Below are 22,317 nucleotides of genomic sequence, written 5' to 3'. Positions count from 1 at the left end.
ACTCAAATGCATCCTGACCACATTTGGTGGCAAAACACAAAGATTTGGCTTTACATGTGAGACGGATCTTGGATTCCTAGTGGACAACCATTTAGATAGGAGCCAGCTGTGTGAAGCAGCTGCCAAAAAAGCCAACACAGTTCTAGGCTGCATCAACAGAGGGATACAATCAAAATCATTTGACATGTTTAATACCACTTTATAAGGCCTTGGTAAGGCCACACTTGGAATCCGGCATCCAATTTTGGACGCCATTTTGTAAAAAAGATGTGGAGACTCTAGAAAGAGTGCAGAGAAGAGCAATGAAGATGAGGAGGGGACTGGAGGCTTAAAGCATATGAAGAACGGTTGCAGGAATTGGGTGTGTCTAGTTTAATGAAAAGAAGGACCAGGGGAGACATGAGAGCATCTTCCAATATCTCAGGGGATGCCCCAAAGAAGAGGGAGTCAAGCTATTCTCCTGAGAGTAGAACAAGAAGCAACGGATGGAAACTAATCAAGGAGAGAAGCAACCTGGAATTTAGGAGAAACTTCCTAACAGTTAGAACAATTAACCAGTGGAACCACTTGCCACTAGAAGTTGCGAATGCTCCAATACTGGAAGGTTTTAAGAAGATGTTGGATAACCATTTGTCTGAAGTGGTGTAGGGTTTCCTGCCTGAGCAGGGGGTTGGACTAGAAGACCTCCAAGGTCCCTTCCAACTCTGATTCTATTCTATACGTGGATAATTTTGTCCTCATCCCCATTTTTTTAGCATCTTGACACGTGGAAACATCTGGTTTTTCCCTATGCCGGGATGAAAAACAAGTCTGAAACTTTATACAAGCTTCCTTCAGCCTCCCCTAACTGGTTTTACTGGCCAGATGCCCTCAGCCACTAAGATAAGGTCGAACTGGCGGAGTTTTATTATGAAGAAAAAGGATAGAAAGGAGTTTAAAAGGGGGGGGGGAACCCTAAACATTGACCAGCTGGTCTCAACGACAGAAAAACAGGAGGGGGAAACCCCAATGCCTGTGCTAGCCACGTCCACAGCGAATAAACTAGCTTCATCAGGTTTAATTCTAACCAAATGTTTCATTTCTTTAGCTCCCACTAAGTCCAAAACCTTAAACAGGTAGTCCTCAACTTATGACCATAATCAGGCCTGGCAGTTAAAAACACTGAAGGTTTTTAAGAAGAGATTGGACAAGCATTTGTCTGCAATGGTCTGGGGTTGGACTAGAAGACCTCCAAGGGCCCTTCCAACTCCATTATTCTATTCTAACCTACTACTTGATAAGAATTAGAATCTTAAGTTAAGACGGTCGTTGTTAAGAGAATGCATGGTTTACTACAGGCAGTTTTTGCCAGAAAACAGAATATTTAATACATGTGTGTGTGTGTATATACACACACACACACACACACACACACACACACACACACACACACACGTCTATATTTATGTAGGTCTTTGGTTATTCAGGTTTTCTCCCGCGTAAAATTGGAGGTGTCTTGGCAACGTTTTGACGAAGTCTCATTCGTCATCTTCAGGCTGGTGTTTTCGGCTTCGTGCTTCTAGGAGCAATGTGTGTGATCGCAGCTGTTTCTTCCTTTTAACTGCCAGTGGGGGTGTGAACTGATTGGGTGGAGGTATATATTTAGGTATATATATAATAGGTATATATTTATTTATATAGATATATATAATTCTGCAAAAACGTAACTCGTGGTCATGAGACTGTGGGACCATGGACACGTCATATCTTCAGAATCCGGTCGTAAGTACCTTTTGCGGGATCTGTTGTAACTTTGAACGGTCGCTAAACAGGCAGTCGTAAATCGAGAACTACCTGAATTTTTTTTTTTTAACCTACAGATGGGAAATATATTGAGGACAGTAAGTTTAGAGTAGTTTTCTTCCGTCCTCGTGTTCGTGGAATGCGCATAGGCCTTTATGTAGTGTGACGCAACTTGTTGTGTTTCTCTTTCAGATCTAGGAATAGGAAGATGTAGGACAGGGGTGAAATCTACTTACCTTCCCTACCGGTTCGGAAGTGCACGTCCCATGCGCGCTCCGCTCGCGCACGCCCCATCTTCACGTCCAATTTTGGACCTTCTACGTATGCGCAGAGGGTCAAAAACAGGTTACTTCCTGGTTAAAACCAGGAAGTAACGACGTCCGTGGGGGGGGCGGAGCCTCGTCTGCCGCCGCTACCAGTTCGCCGAACCATGTGCTGCTACCAATTTGCCTGAACCGGAGCGAACCGGTAGCATTTCACCCCTGATGTGGGATTGTGGGAAAGTCTGCTTCAGCAATGCAATCCGGAATCTCCCTTTTGGTCTGGGCGGGTATAAAACAAGGACGAAGTCATTTAAATCATTTAAATTAAGCCGCCCTGAGTCTTCGGAGAGGGGCGGCCTATAAATTGAATTAATTAAATTAAATTAAATTAAATTAAATTAAATTAAATTAAATTAAATTAAATTAAATTAAATTAAATTAAATTAAATCAAATCAGAGTTTCTCAAACTTGGCCACTTTGAGATGGTACATTTTATCTCCCTAATTAGCTTCTTGTAAAACCAGATATTAAGGATCTAATTCCAGAAGTTCTGTGCAAGCGTGATCGCAATGCGTTTTGTAAGATTTTTACACAACTACCTTCCGCTGGCAGGTGCCGGCTCTAAGGCGAGACCTGTAACTTCTCAGCAGCCCTGATTCTCAGCTGAGCTTTCCAATAAAGCGTTTAATGTAATTTTAATTCAATTTAATTAATTCAATTTATAGGCCGCCCCTCTCCGAAGACTCAGGGCGGCTCACAATACATTTAAACAATCATTATAAAAAGACATTGAAAAATTATTAAAAACATTTAAAACTTCCTAATGTAGAAACAGTAGGGAATCGTATCAGGAGATCAACAATCATTTATATGGCAGGCTGGCACAATCGTAGAGATTTGAGTGTAAACTCTGGAGGGCTGATCGATTGCGATTAAAATGTGCATGCATTTGCATACTTGGCGGGTGCAAAACTCTTTGCCTTCTGCTCAAGGAACATTTTTATTCAGAATTCGATTCTTCTTCCATGCTGACATTGTCTGAGCATGGATGGCTGGGTCACATCTACCATAGTGCAAAGGAATTTCAGTTTGGGAGCAGGGAGGGAGATAGAGGAGGGAGGGAGGGAGGGAGGGAGGGAGAGAAGGAAGGAAGGAAGGAAGGAAGGAAGGAAGGAAGGAAGGAAGGAAGGAAGGAGAGGGAGGGAAGGGTAGGAGGGAGGGAGAGAAGGGAGGAAAGGAAAGGAAGGAAGGGAGAGACGGAGGGAGGGAGAGGGAAGGAAGGAAGGAAGGAAGGAAGGAAAGGAAGGAAGGAAGGAAGAAGTGGGAGGAAATGGTGGGAGGGAGAGAAGGAAGGAAGGAAGAAGAGGGTGGGAAGGGTAGGAGGGAGGGAGAGAAGGGAGGAAAGGAAGGAGGAAGTGAAGAAGGAAGGAAGGGAGAGACAGGGAGGGAGAGGAGGGAAGGAAGGAAGGAAGGAAGAAGAGGGAGGGAAGGGTAGGAGGGAGGGAGAGAAGGGAGGAAAGGAAGGAGGAAGTGAAGGAAGGAAGGAAGGAAGGGAGAGACAGAGGGAGGGAGAGGAGGGAAGGAAGGAAGGAAGGAAGAAGAGGGAGGGAAGGGTAGGAGGGAGGGAGAGAAGGGAGGAAAGGAAGGAGGAAGTGAAGGAAGGAAGGAAGGAAGGGAGAGACAGAGGGAGGGAGAGGAGGGAAGGAAGGAAGGAAGGAAGAAGAGGGAGGGAAGGGTAGGAGGGAGGGAGAGAAGGGAGGAAAGGAAGGAGGAAGTGAAGGAAGGAAGGAAGGAAGGAAGGGAGAGACAGAGGGAGGGAGAGGAGGGAAGGAAGGAAGGAAGGAAGAAGAGGGAGGGAAGGGTAGGAGGGAGGGAGAGAGAGAAGGGAGGAAAGGAAGGAGGAAGTGAAGGAAGAGACAGAGGGCGGGAGAGGAAGGAAGGAAGGAGGGAGGGAGGGAGAAGGGAGGCAAGGAAGGAGGAAGTGAAGATGGAAGGAAGGAAGGAAGGCACAATCATAGATATTTGAGTATAAACTCTGGAGGTCTGATAGATTGCGATTAAAAATTGCACGCGTTTGCACAATCATAAATATTGGAGTGTAAACTCTGGAAGACAGATTGTGATTAAAAATCTGCATGCATTTCCATAATCATGGATATTTGAGTGTAAACTCTGGAGAGCTGATAGATTGCATGCATTTGCATATTTGCCGGGTGCAAAACTGTATACATACATACATACACATGTCCTCCTCATCATATATCTATCATGTATATATATATATCTTCCTCCACAGTTGTCAGAGCCTGCAATCTTTTTACCCAGCCCGACAATTGATCTGTTTACGCAGACCCACAGCTGACCCCATTGATTTATTTACACAGTACGGGAGGCCGTTGATCTTAACCTCTTTACATCTGTTGTGCAAATAGCGGATAACAGAATAACAGAGGCGGAAGGGACCTTGGAGGTCTTCTAGTCCAGCTCAGGCTGGAAACCCTCTACCATTTCAGACAATTGGCTGTCCAGTCTCTTCTTAAAAACTCCCAGGATTGGAGCACACACACAACTTCTGGGGGCACGCTGTTCCACTGGTTGATGGTACTAACTAGGAGTAAATTTCTCCTTAGTTCTAGGTTGGAGTTCTCCTTGATCAGTTTCCATTCCATTGTTCCTTGTCTGGCTTTGTAGGTTGTAGATTTGCAGGTTGTATGTTATAGGTTTGTAGGTTGTAGGGTTGCAGTTTGTAGGGTAGTAGGTTGTAGGGTTGTAGGTTATAGGTTTGTAGGTTGTAGGGTTGTAGTTTGTAGGGTAGTAGGTTATAGGGTTGTAGAGTGTAGGGTTGTAGGGTTGTAGGTTGTAATGTTTGTAGTTTGTAGGGTTGTAGTTTGTAAGGTAGTAGGTTGTAGGGCTATAGGTAGTAGGTTGTAGGTTGTACGGTTGTAGGTTATAGGTTTCTAGGTTGTAGGGTTGCAGTTTGTAGTTTGTAGGGTTGTAAGGTTGTAGGTTATAGGTTTGTAGGTTGTAGGGTTGTAGTTGTAGGGTAGGTTGTAGGGCTATAGGTAGTAGGTTGTAGGTTGTAGGGTTGTAGGTTATAGGTTTCTAGGTTGTAGGGTTGTAGTTTGTAGGGTAGTAGGTTGTAGGATTGTAGGTTATAGGTTTATAGGTTGTAGGGTTGCAGTTTGTAGGGTAGTAGGTTATAGGGTTGTAGAGTGTAGGGTTGTAGGGTTGTAGGTTGTAATGTTTGTAGTTTGTAGGGTTGTAGTTTGTAAGGTAGTAGGTTGTAGGGCTATAGGTAGTAGGTTGTAGGTTGTACGGTTGTAGGTTATAGGTTTGTAGGTTGTAGGTTGTAGGGGTGTAGTTGTAAGCTAGTAGGTTGTAGGGTTGTGGGTTGTAGGGTTGTAGGTTGCAATGTTTGTAGTTTGTAGCGTTGTAGGTTGTAGGGTTGTAGGGTTGTAGGTTATAGGTTTGTAGGTTGTAGGGTTGTAGGTTGTAAGGTAGTAGGTTGTAGGGCTGTAGGTAGTAGGTAGTAGGTTGTACGGTTGTAGGTTATAGGTTTGTAGGTTGTAGGTTGTAGGGGTGTAGTTGTAAGCTAGTAGGTTGTAGGGTTGTGGGTTGTAGGGTTGTAGGTTGCAATGTTTGTAGTTTGTAGGGTTGTAGGTTGTAGGGTCGTAGGTTGTAATGTTTGTAGTTTGTAGGGTTGTAGGTTGTAAGGTTGTAGGTTGTAGGGTTATAGGTTGTAAGGTAGTAGGTTGTAGGGCTGTAGGTAGTAGGTTGTACGGTTGTAGGTTGTAGGGTTATAGATTGTAATGTTTGTAGTTTGTAGGGTTGTAAGGTTGTAGGGTTGTAGGTTGACTCCCTCTTCCTTGGGGCAGCCCCTGAGATATTGGAATCCTACTATCATGTCTCCCCTAGTCCCTCTTTTCCTTAAACTAGACACACCCAGTTCCTGCAACCGTTCTTCATACGTTTTAGCCTCCAGCCCCCTCGATAAAAGACTCCGGGTCAGTGGTGGGTTGCTTCCGGTTCAGTCCGGTTCTTGCGAACCGGTAGTAACGGCGGCGGGAGGCTCCACCCTCCTGCCCGGATAGCATCACGAATGATCTTGCGCATGGGTAGAAGCGCGCACGCTCCCGTTGCAAACCAGTAGCGGGTGTAAGCATGCTGGCGATAACTACTTTCAGGTGGCCGTGGAAACGGGTCGTTGCAAAACGTGTCAGGGGTTCAAAGCTTTTGCAGGAGAACCAGCATCTCCGCTCCGACTAAATGCATCTCCGGAAGAAAAAAAAAACTCCAAAAACCGGGAAAGATTTGTTCATCAGAGCTTAAAATACTATTGATGTTGCTATGGAAAGTGGAGTATGGATTTGCAGGCTGCTGTCGACGTTTGTTGTGACAATACGTTTACTCCTAGCTTCTTTTTTCCCCATTGTGGGCGTCTGAGTTGGACACCAAAAACAAACAAACATTGGCTTATTTCCACAAAGAGCCGGACAGGTAGGTAGTCCTTGTCTTACGACCGTTCGTTTAGTGACCTTCCGAAGTTACAACAGCGCTGAAAAAAAAAAGAGATTTAGAATCGTTTTCCACACTGAACGACCACCGCAGTAAATCACGGTCACACGTGATTTACATTTCAGATGCTTGATAAGTGACTCGTATTTATGACGGTTGCGGCGTCCCGGGGGCCCCCTTTTGCGACCTACTGACATGCAAAGTCAAGGGGGAAGCTAGATTCACTTAACAACCCGTGTGACTAACTCAACAACTGCAGGGATCGAAGAGTTTGCTCTTTGTTTATATACAAGTAGATTGCTGGTAGAGAGAGCAAAATCCCGCCCCCTTCTAGCATTGATGATGTTAGCTAGTTGGGTCATGAAACGTCTGCAAGAAAACAACTCGGCTCAGAGAGCACCAAGGACCTCCCCCCAGTTCAACCCTGAGCTCCAAATATTGAATTCTGAGGTGGAGCCAGGGGTGAAATCCAGCAGGTTCGGACAGGTTCTGGCGAACTGGTAGCGGAAATGTTGAGCAGTTCGGAGAACCAGCAAATACCACCTCAGGCTGGCCCCCGAGTGGGGTGGGAATGGAGATTTTGCAGTATCCTTCCCCTGGAGTGGGGTGGGAATGGAGATTTTGCAGTATCCTTCCGCCTGGAGTGGGGAGGGAATGGAGATTTTGTAGTATCCTTCCCCTGGAGTGGGGTGGGAATGGAGATTTTGCAGTATCCTTCCCCTGGAGTGGGGAGGGAATTGGGATTTTGCAGTATCCTTCCCCTGGAGTGGGGAGGGAATGGGGATTTTGCAGTATCCTTCCCCTGGAGTGGGGTGGGAATGGAGATTTTGCAGTATCCTTCCCCTGGAGTGGGGAGGGAATTGGGATTTTGCAGTATCCTTCCCCTGAAGTGGGGAGGGAATGGAGATTTTGCAGTATCCTTCCCCTGGAGTGGGGTGGGAATGGAGATTTTGCAGTATCCTTCCGCCTGGAGTGGGGAGGGAATGGAGATTTTGTAGTATCCTTCCCCTGGAGTGGGGTGGGAATGGAGATTTTGCAGTATCCTTCCCCTGGAGTGGGGAGGGAATTGGGATTTTGCAGTATCCTTCCCCTGGAGTGGGGAGGGAATGGGGATTTTGCAGTATCCTTCCCCTGGAATGGGGAGGGAATGGAGATTTTGCAGTATCCTTCCCCTGGAGTGTGGTGGGAATGGAGATTTTGCAGTATCCTTCCCCTGGAGTGGAGTGGGAATGGGGATTTTGCAGTATCCTTCCCCTGGAGTGGGGTGGGAATGGAGATTTTGCAGTATCCTTCCCCTGGAATGGGGAGGGAATGGGGATTTTGCAGTATCCTTCCCCTGGAGTGGGGTGGGAATGGAGATTTTGCAGTATCCTTCCCCTGGAGTGGAGTGGGAATGGGGATTTTGCAGTATCCTTCCCCTGGAGTGGGGTGGGAATGGAGATTTTGCAGTATCCTTCCCCTGGAGTGGAGTGGGAATGGGGATTTTGCAGTATCCTTCCCCTGGAGTGGGGTGGGAATGGAGATTTTGCAGTATCCTTCCCCTGGAGTGGAGTGGGAATGGAGATTTTGCAGTATCCTTCCCCCAGGAGTGGGGTGGGAATGGAGATTTTGCAGTATCCTTCCCCTGGAGTGGGGTGGGAATGGAGATTTTGCAGTATCCTTCCCCTGGAGTGGAGTGGGAATGGAGATTTTGCAGTATCCTTCCCCTGGAATGGGGAGGGAATGGAGATTTTGCAGTATCCTTCCCCTGGAGTGGGGTGGGAATGGAGATTTTGCAGTATCCTTCCCCTGGAGTGGAGTGGGAATGGGGATTTTGCAGTATCCTTCCCCTGGAGTGGGGTGGGAATGGAGATTTTGCAGTATCCTTCCCCTGGAGTGGGGAGGGAATGGAGGTTTTGCAGTATCCTTCCCCTGGAGTGGGGAGGGAATGGAGATTTTGCAGTATCCTTCCCCTGGAGTGGGGAGGGAATGGAGATTTTGCAATATCCTTCCCCTGGAATGGGGTGGGAATGGAGATTTTGCAGTATCCTTCCCCTGGAGTGGGGAGGGAATGGAGATTTTGCAATATCCTTCCCCTGGAGTGGGGTGGAAATGGAGATTTTGCAATATCCTTCCCCCAGGAGTGGGGAGGGAATGGGGATTTTGCAGTATCCTTCCCCTGGAGTGGGATGGGAATGGGGATTTTGCAGTATCCTTCCCCTGCCACGCCCACCAAGCCACACCACACCCACCAAGCCACGCCCACAGAACCGGTAGTTAAAAAAAAAATTGAATTTCACCACTGGGTGGCGCTGATCCCCTGATGTGTTGGCTTCAGTTCTTTTCCACCTCCTCATTACAGAAAAACAAGAGTTGGAAGGGACTTTGGAGGTCTTCTAGTCCACCCCCCTGCTCAAGCAGGAGACCCTTCCTTCTCTCCTCGGCAAGAAAACCACCAAGCTCAGAGAGCACCAAAGACCCCACATTTCTCCTCCTCCTCCTCTCCCCAAATCCCACTCCCCACTCCCTTGTAGCACTGATGATGTTAACTAGTTGGGTAATGAAATGTCTGCAAGAAAATCACCAAGCTCAGAGAGCACCAAGGACCCCGTAGTCCTCCTCCTCCTCCTCCTCCCCCTCCTCCTCCTCCCCCCCCCCCTTCTTGTTATCCTCCACAAATCCCACCCAATTCTTCTACTGAAGATGTTACCTACATTAATGGCCGAAATTGTGGGAACCATTTGGGAAAAGTGTATTTTCTAAAACTAGCTAATAACACCCCCCCCTTTTTTTAGAGCAGTACCATAAACTTATATATCAATGGAAAGATAATTGAATCAAGAATGTCATGCAATAACTTTGACGAAGGATTTGCTATTAGAATAGCAGTTACCGTATAAAGAAGAAAAGGGAAACACTTAGAAAAAACGAAATATAGAAAAATTATCAACCATAGAAAAAAACGAGATATACAAAAATGATCCCCATGTCACTTTATTATTTTATTATTTATTGAATTTGTATACCGCCCTACTCCCGAAGGACTCCGGGCGGTGAACAGCCAAATAAAATACATATAATACAAATGTTAAAAAAACCATTAAAATACAATTAAATAATTGGCCCGGGAAACGAAATTTAAAACACCCCAAATTCATAAGACAAATTTAAAATGGAAGAATTTAAATTTTTTTTTTAAAAGTTTAAAAGAGAGGTTAGGCCAGGCCGGCCTGCTGGAAAAGAAATGTTTTGATGGCAAAAGAAATGTTTTGACTTAATCCTTCGTTGGGTGACTTTTAGCAAGAATGACGGCCTTACAACGTCTTCCCATGGAGGGAACCAAGTCTTTGAGTTCTGCAGCTGTTCTAATAATGTGAAACCAAGATGGAATGATGGCTTCGATTAACTGGGTTTGATTGCTGGGTCGCTTCTGACTAACAAGCTTCTTTAATCGGCTCCATCGATTTTCCATTGGGTGAAAGTCGGGGCTATTCCCAGGCCATTCATTCCAGCAGTGGAATAGGATTATTTTGAAATTCCAGAAAAAATAAAAGTGGTGTTATTAGCCATCAAACCTCAAAAATACACTTTTCCCAAAAGGTTTCCCATAATTTTGGGCACTACTGTAAAAACTAAACTAATGAATTGTCTAATAAACCAGGTCATAGACTCAAGGCCAGGAATTCAACCTCTAATTCATAAATATTCCAATGAACCACCAACGAGAGTCAAATATTAACGCATAAACTGAGCCCAGATATAAATCACTACTAAGTTAAAATATCTCGGACAGTAATAATAAGTTCTGGGCTATTCCCAGGCTATTCATTCCAGCAGTGGAATAGGATGATCTTGAAACTCCAGAAAAAAGAAAAGTGGTGTTATTAGCCACCAAACCTCAAAAATACACTTTTCCCAAAAAGGTTTCCACAATTTTGGCTGCTACCTCTGCAAGAAAGCGACCAAGCTCAGAAATCCAAAATACCTCCCGGTTCAATTCTGAGCCACAAATATTCAGTTCTGTGTTGTTGGATTTTTTTTTTTTTAATTGAAAAAGTTTTTCGAATACAGATTTTTCCCCTCCCTAACCCCCCTCCCCCTCCCCTCCCCTCATGGCTTCTCCAAAATAAAATCCAAATTGATATCACATTATATAATACTTTACTTTACCATCCTTTTACACCACCCCCCACATGCTAACCATTTCTTTCTAACATTATTATTATATCCCCCCTATACTATACATTTCAGAGCAACATTCAGCTGTAAAATTATATAATAAATCCTAATTTGGCATTTATTCAACTCATAATCTACCCATTTCCTCCCCCCCCCCATACATATATCTCCTAATTCAAATCTTTTACGTATATTAATATCTGAACATAACATCCCTTTTCCTAAGCTAAACAATCAGTAACCTAACCTATCTCCACCCATTTTCCTACAGGTCTACCATATATAATATTTTTAATATCTTTGTTCTTCTGCCCACACCACTAAAAGATATTTCCATATATAAATAAAATCCTCAAATGTGTTGTTGGATTTTGTTCCCTCTTGACTGTTGTCTATTTGCTTGTGGGAGGGAAACTTTGTTAAACCGTTTGCGAGATTGTCGGGGCCGGCAAAAATCTCTCTGCGGTTTGCATGTTTGATGGACGTGGCCTGGCCTTCACCCTGGTCATATGTGGCCAAGTCCATCCCACACAAGGATGTGGGTGACCCACAAGGCTGACCCACAAGGCCGGAGGAGAGTGTGCAAAGGACACCTCCGACCCACAAACACTCCGGGGGCTTTCAGCCGGGCAACGCTGCAACCCAAAGGGCCCCGCTCTTCCAAATCCCATCGTCCCCAGCCTGCAGAGGAATTCAAATCCTTCGTCCTGGGAAGATTTTTCCTGGTTCCCAAGCTTTTCTGGAGTCACGAAATCCAATTCTGTATTTCTGGACTCTCCGGCTTTGCAGAGAAGTGAAGCAGGGGTGGGTTCTAAATTTTTTTTTTACTACCGGTTCTGTGGGCGTGGCTTGTTTTGTGGGCGTGGTTTGGTGGGGGTAATGTGACCGGGTGGGCGTGGCCAACTTTTTTTTTTTTTTTTTACTTTTAAAAGCATTATTTCTACAACCTTAAGAGGTTGCAGAAAAAAAAATGCTTTTAGAAGCCTCTGACGATCAGGCAAATTTGCTGGGATCGCCAGAGGCTTTTAAAGGCTTTTTTTTTTTCCCTACAACCTCTTCGGCTGAAGAGGTTGTAGAAAAAATGCTTTTAAAAGCCTCTGATGATCCCAGCTGAGCCGTGCGATCATCAAAGGCTTTTTTTTTTTAACTTTTAAAAGCATTTTTTCGGCCGAAGAGGTTATAGAAAAAATGCTTTTAAAAGCCTCTGATGATCCCAGCTGAGCCACGCGATCATCAGAGGCTTTTTTTTTTTTTACTTTTAAAAGCATTTTTTCGGCCGAAGAGGTTGTAGAAAAAATGCTTTTAAAAGTTGAAAAAAAAAAGCCTCTGATGAGGTGGGCGGGGAAAGCGGTTCTCCGAACAACTAAAATTTTTTACTACCGGTTCTTGCGAACCGGTGCGAACCGGGAGCAACCCACCACTGAAGTGAAGGAAAGAGGGAAGAGATGCATTTTTACATTTTCCAGCTTTGCTTCTTGTTGGGGTGTCGTGTTTGTGGATGGGTTGTGCATGGCGCCCTGTGCGAACACAGCTTGTTCTGTTTGTTTGAAGGGAAAGTAGATTGTCGGAACCCACAAAAATGGATGAAGGCAGGAATTGGACGAAGGAAGTTGGGTTGCACGTGGGAGAGGATACTCAGGCCGTGAATTAACGGGCACAACGGAGCCCCAAATTTTGGTTGTGAAGCAAGACGTTTGTCAAGTGAGTTTTGCCCCATTTTACGACCTTTTTTGCCACCGTCGTTAAGCGAATCCCTGCCGTGGTTAAGTCAGGAGCACGGTTGTTAAGTGAACCTGCCTTCCTCGTGGATTTTCCTTGTCAGAAGGTCGCAAAAGGAGATCACGTGAACACGGCAACCGTCATAAGTGTGAGTCGGTTGCTAAGTGTGTGAATTTTGATCGTGTGACCACGGGGGTGCTGCAACGGTCGTAACTGGGAAAAACGGTCGTAAGTCATTTTGCTTATCTGAAGTTCGCAAAAAAATGGGATTTCATGATCCCAGGACACTGCAACCGTCATAAAAGTGAGTCAACCATTAAGCATCCAAATTTTGATCACATGACTACGGGGCTGCTGCTGCAAAGGTTGTAAGTGTGAAAAATGGAACATACATCGCTTTTTCCAGCGCCGTTGTAACTTTAAACAGTCACGATTCTGGTCATTAGGTCACTAGGAACTATTGTAAGTCAAGGAGACAGTGAATTCTAGTCCCACCTTGGGCGTGAAAGCCAATTGGGTGATTTTGGGCCAATCACCAGGAGATGGTGAGTTCTAGTTCCGCCTTAGGCATGAAAGCCAATTGGGTGACTTTGGGCCAATCACCAGGAGACTGTGAATTCTAGTCCTGCCTTAGGCATGAAAGCCAATTGGGTGACTTTGGGCCAATCACCAGGAGACGGTGAGTTCTAGTCCTGCCTTAGGCATGAAAGCCAATTGGGTGACTTTGGGCCAATCACCAGGAGACGGTGAGTTCTAGTACTGCCTTAGGCATGAAAGCCAATTGGGTGACTTTGGGCCAATCACCAGGAGACGGTGAGTTCTAGTTCCGCCTGAGGCAAGAAAGCCAATTGGGTGACTTTGAGCCAATCACCAGGAGATGGTGAGTTCTAGTACTGCCTTAGGCATGAAAGCCAGCTGAGTGACTTTGGTCCAGTCCCTCTCTCAGCCCAACCTACCTCAAAGGCTTGTTGTGTGGAAATTAGGAGGAAGGAGTATTATGTATGTTCAATGTCGTCTGTTTTTGTTTTGTTTTTTTGTAAACAATGAAGGGTGATAACAAATAAAACAAAAATAAAAGAAATAAAAGAAGCTGAATTCTTCAGAAATACACATTCTTGTGTCCAGGGCCTCAAATTTTTAGGATGGGAGCTCTGTTTTTATGAGTTCCTTCAAATACGCCCTTTTTCATCGTTGCCCAGAGGGAAAAGGTGCATTATTTCTTGATGGCATTTTATAGTTAGAAGCCTATAAAATGGATGATTTATGCAACCTAGAGAAAGTTTTGCAATCTGTTATGCTCTAGGGCAGAGGTGGGGAACGATTAGCCCTTTCATGACTTGTGGACTTCAACTCCCAGAATTCTTGAGCCAGCCATGCTCGGGCTGAGGAATTCTGGGAGTTCAAGTCCACGAATCTTGAAAGGGCCCTAATTCCCTTTGCTGGCTGAGGGATTCTGGGAGTTGAAGTCCAGGAGTCATGAAAGGGCCATAATTCCCCATCCTGCCTGAGGGATTCTGGGAGTTAAACTCCATGAGTCATGAAAAGGCCATCGTTCCCCATCCTGCCTGAGGGATTCTGGGAGTTGAAGTCCACGGAGTCATGTAAGGGCCATAATTCCCTTTGCTGGCTGAGGGATTCTGGGAGTTGAAGTCCAGGAGTCCAGAAAGGGCCATAATTCCCCATGCTGGCTGAGGGATTCTGGGAGTTGAAGTCCAGGAGTCATGAAAGGGCCATAATTCCCCATGCTGGCTGAAGGATTCTGGGAGTTGAAGTCCACAAGTCATGAAAAGGCCATAGTTCCCCATCCTGCCTGAGGGATTCTGGGAGTTGAAGTCCACGGAGTCATGTAAGGGCCATAATTCCCTTTGCTGGCTGAGGGATTCTGGGAGTTGAAGTCCAGGAGTCATGAAAGGGCCATAATTCCCCATGCTGGCTGAGGGATTCTGGGAGTTGAAGTCCAGGAGTCATGAAAGGGCCATAATTCCCTTTGCTGGCTGAAGGATTCTGGGAGTTGAAGTCCACAAGTCATGAAAAGGCCATAGTTCCCCATCCTGCCTGAGGGATTCTGGGAGTTGAAGTCCACGGAGTTATGTAAGGGCCATAATTCTCTTTGCTGGCTGAGGGATTCTGGGAGTTGAAGTCCAAAATTCATGAAGAGGCCATAGTTCCCCACCCCTGTTCTAGGGAATATATAGGGAACTTTTGACAGTTCTTAAATCTCTTGACCTGCCTGTCACTCTCTGGTTGTTCCTTCTCTGTGTTTGCTTGTTACTCTGGGCTTAAATTTCCATTTTACATGGTGCGGGTATGTTGAAACTTGCCTGTAATTTTTCATCCGGACTCTGAAAGGACTGATCTGATCTCTTTGTAAACAATAACGCCTCCCTGTTCCTTAGAGAATAATAGAATAAAACAAAGATTTCCTATTTTGTATTGTCCAACAGTGAACTTGAGCAGACCCCTTTTATCATTTAAATGTTCCCGTCGCCTGGCAACAAATTCTTTGGATGCTAAACAGAAATTTGGTCCGTTTTACTTTGCATCTTTTTTTTACTCTGGCCATCAAAAATATATATTTCTATCTCGCTTTCTACTTTCCCTCCCTTCTCTTTCTCCTTAGTTTCTACCTTCTTCCTTCCTCATTTATTTCTCTCCAGCCTTTCTTATTTTCCTTTTTCCCTCAGATTTTAACTCCCTTCCTTCCTTCCTTCCTTCCTTCCTTCCTTCCTTCCTTCCTTCCTTCCCTCCCTCCCTCCCTCCCTCCCTCCCTCCCTATCTATCTTAATTCCACTTTCCTTGTACTTTCCATTTCCTTCCCTTTCCCTCCTTCTCTTTCTTCCTTCTTCACCTGCTTCCATCTTTGCTTCCTTCCTTGTTCCTATCTCTCCTCCCTCCTTTCTTCTATTTACTTATTTCCTTCCTTCATTCCTCCCTCCCTCCCTTTCTTCCTTCCCTTTTCCCCTCTCTTCTTTATCTTTTTCCTTCCTTCCTCCCTCACTCCTTTCCTCCCTTTCTTCCTTCCCTTCTTTATCTCCTCCCTCCCTTTCTTCTTTCCTTCCCTTCCTTATCTCCTTCCTTCCCTTTTTCCCTTCCTGATTTATCTTCTTCCTTCCTCCCTCCTTTCCTCCCTTTTTTCTTCCCTTCTTTATCTCCTTCCTCCCTCCCTCCCTTTCTTTCTTCCTTCCCTTCCTTATTTCCCTTCCTCCCTCCCTCCCTCTCTTCCTGATTTATCTTTTTCCCTTTTCCCTCCCTTTCTTTCTTCCTTCCTTCCCTTCCTCCCTCCCTCCCTCCCTCCCTTCCTGATTTATCTTTTTCCTTCCTTCCTTTCCTCCTTCTTCCTTCCCTTCTTTATCTCCTTCCTCCCTTTCTTTCTTCCCTTTTTTCTTCCCTTTTCCCTCCCTAATTTATCTTTTTCCTTCCTTCCTTCCTTCCTTCCTTCCTTCCTTCCTTCCTTCCTTCCTTCCTTCCTTCCTTCCTTCCTTCCCTTCCCTTCCCTTCCCTTCCCTTCCCTTCCCTTCCCTTCCTTATCTCCCTTCTTCCCTTTCTTCCTTCCCTTTTTCCCTCCCTAATTTATCTTTTTCCTTCCTTCCTTCCTCCGTCCCTCACTCCTTTCCTCCCTTTCTTCCTTCCCTTTATCTCCCTCCCCCCCCCCCCTCTCTCTCTCTCTCCTGGGCTCTGCTTCAGCAGCCCAGAGTCTGGCTCCTGACTGGGGTGAGATTGCCACCTTGTGGCCAACAGAGATCATAGCAAGCCAGCATTTCTGCTGCTTGTAGATACAAAAAAGTTTACAGCCATGGCTGATTGAGGAATTCTGGGAGTTGAGTTAAATCTAAAGATGGCTAAATTGATGCTTTGATTAAAGGGAAAAAAAACACAATTACTTTTGTTTCTACTTGGAAACCTTTTCTGGACTTTGTGAGGGAGAAAAAAACACTGAAACTTTTGATTTGGGGTTTTACCAATGAGATAGGTTTGTCGTTATAGAACTAGATAGATTATATGGAATAATTTGCCTCCAGAAGTCGTGAATTCTCCAAAACTGGAAGTTTTTAAGAAGAGATTTGTCTGAAATTGTATGGGGTCTCCTGCCTGAGAGCAGGAGGGTTGGACTAGAAGACCTCAAAGGTCCCTTCCAACTCTGTGATTCTATTCTATTCTATTCTATTCTATTCTATTCTATTCTATTCTATTCTATTCTATTCTATTCTCTATTCTCTATTCTCTATTCTATTCCATATTTCTGTTCTATTCTATTCTCTATTCTCTATTCTATTCCATATTTCTATTCTATTCTATTCTATTCTCTATTCTCTATTCTATTCCATATTTCTATTCTATTCTATTCTGAATTTTTTCTCCTATTCTATTCTATTCTATTCTATTCTATTCTATTCTATTCTATTTTCTTATTCTACTCTACTTTACTTTACTATACTCTACTATTCTATTCTATTCTACTCTACTCTACTCTACTCTATTCTATTCTACTCTATTCTACTCTACTCTACTCTATTCCTATTCTATTCTATTCTATTCTATTCTATTCTATTTTCTTATTCTATTCTATTCTATTCTGTTCTATTCTATTCTATTCTATTCTACTATATTCTATTTTCTTATTCTATTCTATTCTGTTCTATTCTATTCTATTTTCTTATTCTATTATTCTATTCTATTCTATTTTCTTATTCTATTCTATTCTGTTCTATTCTATTCTATTCTATTTTCTTATTCTACTCTACTCTACTCTACTCTTCTATTCTATTTTCTTATTCTACTATTCTATTCTATTCTATTCTATTCTATTCTATTCTATTCTATTCTATTCTATTCTATTCTATTCTATTCTATTCTTTATCACGTAAAAGTTAAAACTTGAAATTTGAGGCCATTATCTTATTCTACCGCACCAAAGGGGGGGTCGGAAGTCAATATTTTTCTTTCTTGTTTTCCCTTTGCCCTACTACACCTTTCCCCCCCCCCCTTATTTTTTTTCCTCCAATTTTCTTTTGCATTTTTGTACTTTCCATTTTAAACTATTTTTTTTTTAAAAAAAAGAGAAAGCCAAGAGAAGAAAAAAATACATCTAACGACTCTTTGTACTTAACTCCAGGTTCACTGCACCGGACGGACGATTTGAGGTGGAGCCGGGCGCCTCCAGAAGTCCTGGGATGGATAACCAGACATCTCCGACCGCCGTCAAGGATTCCTGCACGTACCATGAAGAGTTTAAACAGATCCTGCTGCCGGTGGTATACTCCGTCGTCCTGGTGTTGGGGTTTCCCTTGAATTTCGTAGTCATCATCCAGATCTGGCTGTCCCGAAAAGTCCTGACTCGAACGATGATCTACATGTTGAATCTGGCGGTGGCCGATCTCCTTTACGTCTGCTCTCTCCCGCTGTTGATCTACAACTATTCTCAGAAGGATTACTGGCCCTTTGGGGATTTCACCTGCCGCTTCGTGCGTTTTCAATTCTACACCAACCTCCATGGCAGCATCCTTTTCCTGACCTGCATTAGCATCCAGCGCTATTTGGGCATTTGCCACCCGCTCTCCACGTGGCACAAGAAAAGGGGGAAACGCTTCACTTGGGGCGTCTGCGCCCTGGTTTGGATTGTGGTGACAGCTCAGTGTCTGCCCACTTTCCTCTACGCGTCCACCGGCATCCAAAGGAACCGGACTGTGTGCTACGATCTGAGCACGCCAGAAAACTCAGCCGGGTATTTCCCGTACGGCATCACCCTGACGGTTACGGGGTTCTTGATCCCCTTCCTCTCCATCTTGGGGTGCTACTGTAGCATGACGAAGATCCTGTGCCAGAAAGACGAGATGATCGGGTTGGCCGTCCGCAAGAAGAAAGACAAGGCCATCCGGATGATTATTATCGTGGTCCTCGTCTTCGCCATCAGCTTCTTCCCGTTCCACCTGACCAAGACCATCTACCTGATCGTCCGCTCGTTCCCCGAGGTGCACTGCCTCACCCGCCAGGCTTTTGCTATCACCTACAAGTGCACCCGTCCCTTCGCCAGCATGAACAGCGTCCTGGATCCCATCCTCTTCTACTTCACCCAACGGAAATTTCGGGAAAGCACGCGGCACTTGCTGGACAAGGTCAGCTCCAAGTGGAAGCACGATTCGTGACGACGGACGGAACGGGTGCCCTCGGGAAGAAGATCTGATCTTCTACCAAGGACAGGCTGGTGGTCTTCCCCCTTGGCATCACCCCTTCTTCTGCACTTGGCACCCCGGGGCCCAACCGGCGGGAGGAAACGGCCTACAATGAGCTGTAGGACCAGCTCTGGAGGCCATGCCAATCGTTGAGAAGGTTCTCTTCTCATGGAGAAGGCGAACGATACGGTGTAAATTCTTTCCTGGCCATCCGTTCCTTTCACCCGTAGGTTTTGGCTGCGATAGAATTCTTCATCTTTTGGAGATCGATTGATTGGACCAATGGCTCGGGAGATCTCCGGATCTCCCGTTGTGCAACCAAGCAGGAAAATTCGAAGCAGGAACTGTGAAGTCTGCTTTTATCAACCGCACCATTGGAAGGAAAAAACCCCCGAGCTAATATTTTTAATCAAAGGGGCAGAGACCCTCCCAATCACACCCTTTGTAGGTGCACACCTTTAAAAAAAAAAAAAAAAAGGAATATAGTGCTTTAATCTGGGAATAAACTAAATTTCGGACATTCCGGTGAATGACGAACGTGCCAAGGGCACCATGTTTAATTTAATAAATGTACAGTTAAGGACCTACTACCGTGATACGTTTTCTGGTGGAACAACAGAGTTGGAAACGGACCTTGGAGGTCCACCTGCTCAAGGAGGAAATTTTATAGCAGTGTTTCTCAACCTTGGAAGCTTGAAGATGGGTGGACTTCAACTCCCAGAATCCCCCAGCCAGCAGCGCTGGCTGGGGGATTCTGGGAGTTGAAGTCCACCCATCTTCAAGCTTCCAAGGCTGAGAAAAACTGCCTTCTAGCATTCCGGACAAATAGTTGTCCAGTCTCTTCTTTAAAACCCCACAGAGTTGGAGCACCCACAATTTCATGAGGCAAGCTGTTCCAATGGTTAATTATTCTTCCCTTCAAGAACTTTCTCCTTACTTCTACCTTGGTCTCTCCTTGATTTGTTTCCGTCCATTGTTCTGTGGATTGACTAGAGATTTTGGCATCAATGTATGGAAAGACTCCAGAGTGATGGTGGCCTGGGGGCTTACGAGTACCTCAACCCACCCCCCACCCCCGGGACCTGAGAGATATGTGGATTAAAAACCCTTTTGTGGGAGAGGGGATCGACTACACAGGATCTACAAGGGACGGCTACCCAGCTAGGAAGAAATCGCAACCGTTCAAAAGCTCCAGACTTCAGCTATGGGGTGGGGTGGGGTGGGAGGCTTGAGAAGGCATTTGGGGGGCAGAACCTAGGATCCAAAACATGTGCAGCTCCTTTGCACAACTGTTTTCCATCCTCTATGCATCCTGGAATATCTTCCCAGGGTAGATCCAGCAGCCCCACCGGAAAAGGATTTCGACTCTGAAAAATGTTATTTATGCACTTAAATTTGAAAATTGAACTTGGAAGCGGAATTAGGAATTCCCCTAAATTCTGCCCTCCTTTTTTTTCCCCTCCTCTTGATCTCTTGATTCCAAGAAATTGTGCGTTGAGGTTTTTATCGTACACAGGGAGTCCTTGACTTGCAACCGTTTCTTTAGTGAGCGTTCCAAAGTTACGACGGCGCTGAAAAAAAAGTGACTTGTAACCATTTTTTCACAGTTTACGACTCCTGCAGCGTCCCAAGAGGCTGGGATGCTGCATGGTTGCATGATCAAAATTCGGATGCTTGGCAAAATTCGGTTCATATTTATGACGGTCGCAGTGTCTCGGGGTCACGGGATCCCCTTTTGCGACCTCCTGACAAGCAAAGTTAATGGGGAAGCCAGATTCCACTTAACAACCTTAAGAGCCTTGATAGTACAGTGGTCTAAGCACCCTGTTATTAACACAGCTGTCTGCAATTAAATAAGATCGAATCTCGCCAGGCTCAAGGTTGACTCAGCCTTCCATCCTTCTGAGGTTGGTAATATGAGGACCCAGATTGTGAGGGGCAATAAACTGACTTTGTATAAATATACAAAAGTATGAAGGTTATTGCTTAACGCATTGTAAGCCGCCCTGAGTCTCCGGAGAAGGGCGGCATATAAATCAAATTAAAAAAAAATAAAAATTAAAAAAATTTTAAAAAAAAACTGGGTGACTAACTTAAGAACTGCATTGATTCCTGTAACAAATCTGGCAAGAAAGGTTGCAAAATTCGCTTAACTACTGTCTCCCTTAGCAATGGTAAATTTGGGCTCCATTGTGGCCGTAACTTGAGGACTACCCATGCAATAATTTAATGCGTTACATTAAATATTCATTGGATGTGTGGATGTTTTGTCTTTTGCCTTCACTTCCTGAGCCTCTTTGTTTTGGAAATAGATAAAATAAACTGGAATGTGTCTGAAAATAAACCTCAGAAGGACTTTGCCGGCTCAGATCTTCATGCATGAATCCAGCACGGTCATGGATGGCCCTTGGTGGACTCGGCGCCGGGTTCAAGCGATTTCCCAAACAACATTTGTCTCCAAAAACGCCACCCCTGACTGCAGGTTTGGGATTCGGGGACCGAAAGGAGAGAAACGAAGGAAAAATCTGACCTGATGAAATTGTTATTTCATGAATGGCGTTGAATAAAATAGAAGCCAGTTGTAGGCGTTAAAGCCAGGAAGGGCAATGAAAATGGCAGTCACACCTGTTAGAAACTCCTTCCTACATTTAAGCAGCTGACAAAATGGAGCCGGGAGCCAGGAAAAGGCTTTTTAAGGAAAGCGACCGATCGCATTGATGATATTAGCTAGTTGGGTCGTGAAACGTCTGCAAGAAAGCTCAGAGAGCACCAAGGACCCCACAGTCATTGTCTTCCCCTTCCTCCTCTTCCTCCTCCTCCTCCTCCTCCTCCTCCTCCTCCTCTTCCTCCTCCTCCTCCTCCTCCTTTCCACAAGCCCCACTCCCTTCTAGAACTGATGATGTTACCTAGTTTGGTAATGAAATTTCTGCAGGAAAACAACCAAGCTCAGAGAGCACCAAGGATCCTACAGCCTTCCTCCTCCTCTTTTTCCTCTTCCTCTTCCTCCTCCTCCTCTTCCTCCTCCTCCTCCTCTTCCTCTTCCATTTCCTTCTCTTCCTCCTCCTCCTCCTTTCCACAAACCCCACTCCCTTCTAGAACTGATGATATTACCTAGTTTGGTAATGAAATTTCTGCAGGAAAACAACCAAGCTCAGAGAGCACCAAGGATCCTACAGCCTTCCTCCTCCTCCTTTTCCTCCTCCTCCTCTTCCTCTTCCTCCTCTTCCTCTTCCTCTTCCTTCTCTTCCTCCTCTTCCTCTTCCTCCTCTTCCTCCTCTTCCTCTTCCTCTTCCTTCTCTTCCTCCTCCTCCTTTTCCTCCTCCTCCTCCTCCTTTTCCTCCTCCTCCTCCTCCTTCTCCTCTTCCTCCTCCTCCTCCTTTTCCTCCTCCTCCTCCTCCTCCTCCTTTTCCTCCTCCTCCTCCTTCTCTTCCTCCTCCTCCTCCTTTTCCTCCTCCTCCTCCTCCTTTTCCTCCTCCTCCTCCTCCTTTTCCTCCTCCTCCTCCTCCTCTTCCTCTTCCTTCTCTTCCTCCTCCTCCTCCTTTTCCTCCTCCTCCTCCTCCTTTTTCTCCTCCTCCTCCTCCTCCTCCTCTTCCTCTTCCTTCTCTTCCTCCTCCTCCTCCTCTTCCTCCTCCTCCTCCTCTTCCTCTTCCTTCTCTTCCTCCTCCTCCTCCTTTCCACAAACCCCACTCCCTTCTAGAACTGATGCTGT

At 45.2% G+C, this 22,317-nt stretch overlaps 1 protein-coding gene across 1 annotated transcript in view; it reads left to right on the top strand.

Moving 5' to 3' along the window:
• Nucleotides 1-19,093, top strand: part of P2RY6 (pyrimidinergic receptor P2Y6) — a 47,340-nt gene extending 28,247 nt beyond the window's left edge. The window contains exon 2 of the mRNA XM_087895731.1: nt 17,552-19,093. Within this exon, the coding sequence (XP_087751857.1) occupies nt 17,610-18,581 (972 nt within the window). The 5' untranslated portion in view covers nt 17,552-17,609 and the 3' untranslated portion in view covers nt 18,582-19,093. The remainder of the gene's footprint in view (nt 1-17,551) is intronic.
• The last annotated feature ends 3,224 nt before the right edge of the window (nt 19,094-22,317 follow it).

This window comes from Pantherophis guttatus, chromosome 5 (assembly GCF_059756535.1).
Source record: "Pantherophis guttatus breed Tessera chromosome 5, ASM5975653v1, whole genome shotgun sequence".
Classification (NCBI taxonomy): Eukaryota; Metazoa; Chordata; class Lepidosauria; order Squamata; family Colubridae; genus Pantherophis; species Pantherophis guttatus.
Note: the sequence above shows the minus strand (reverse complement) of the source record. Positions and strands in the feature narration are given on the sequence as shown.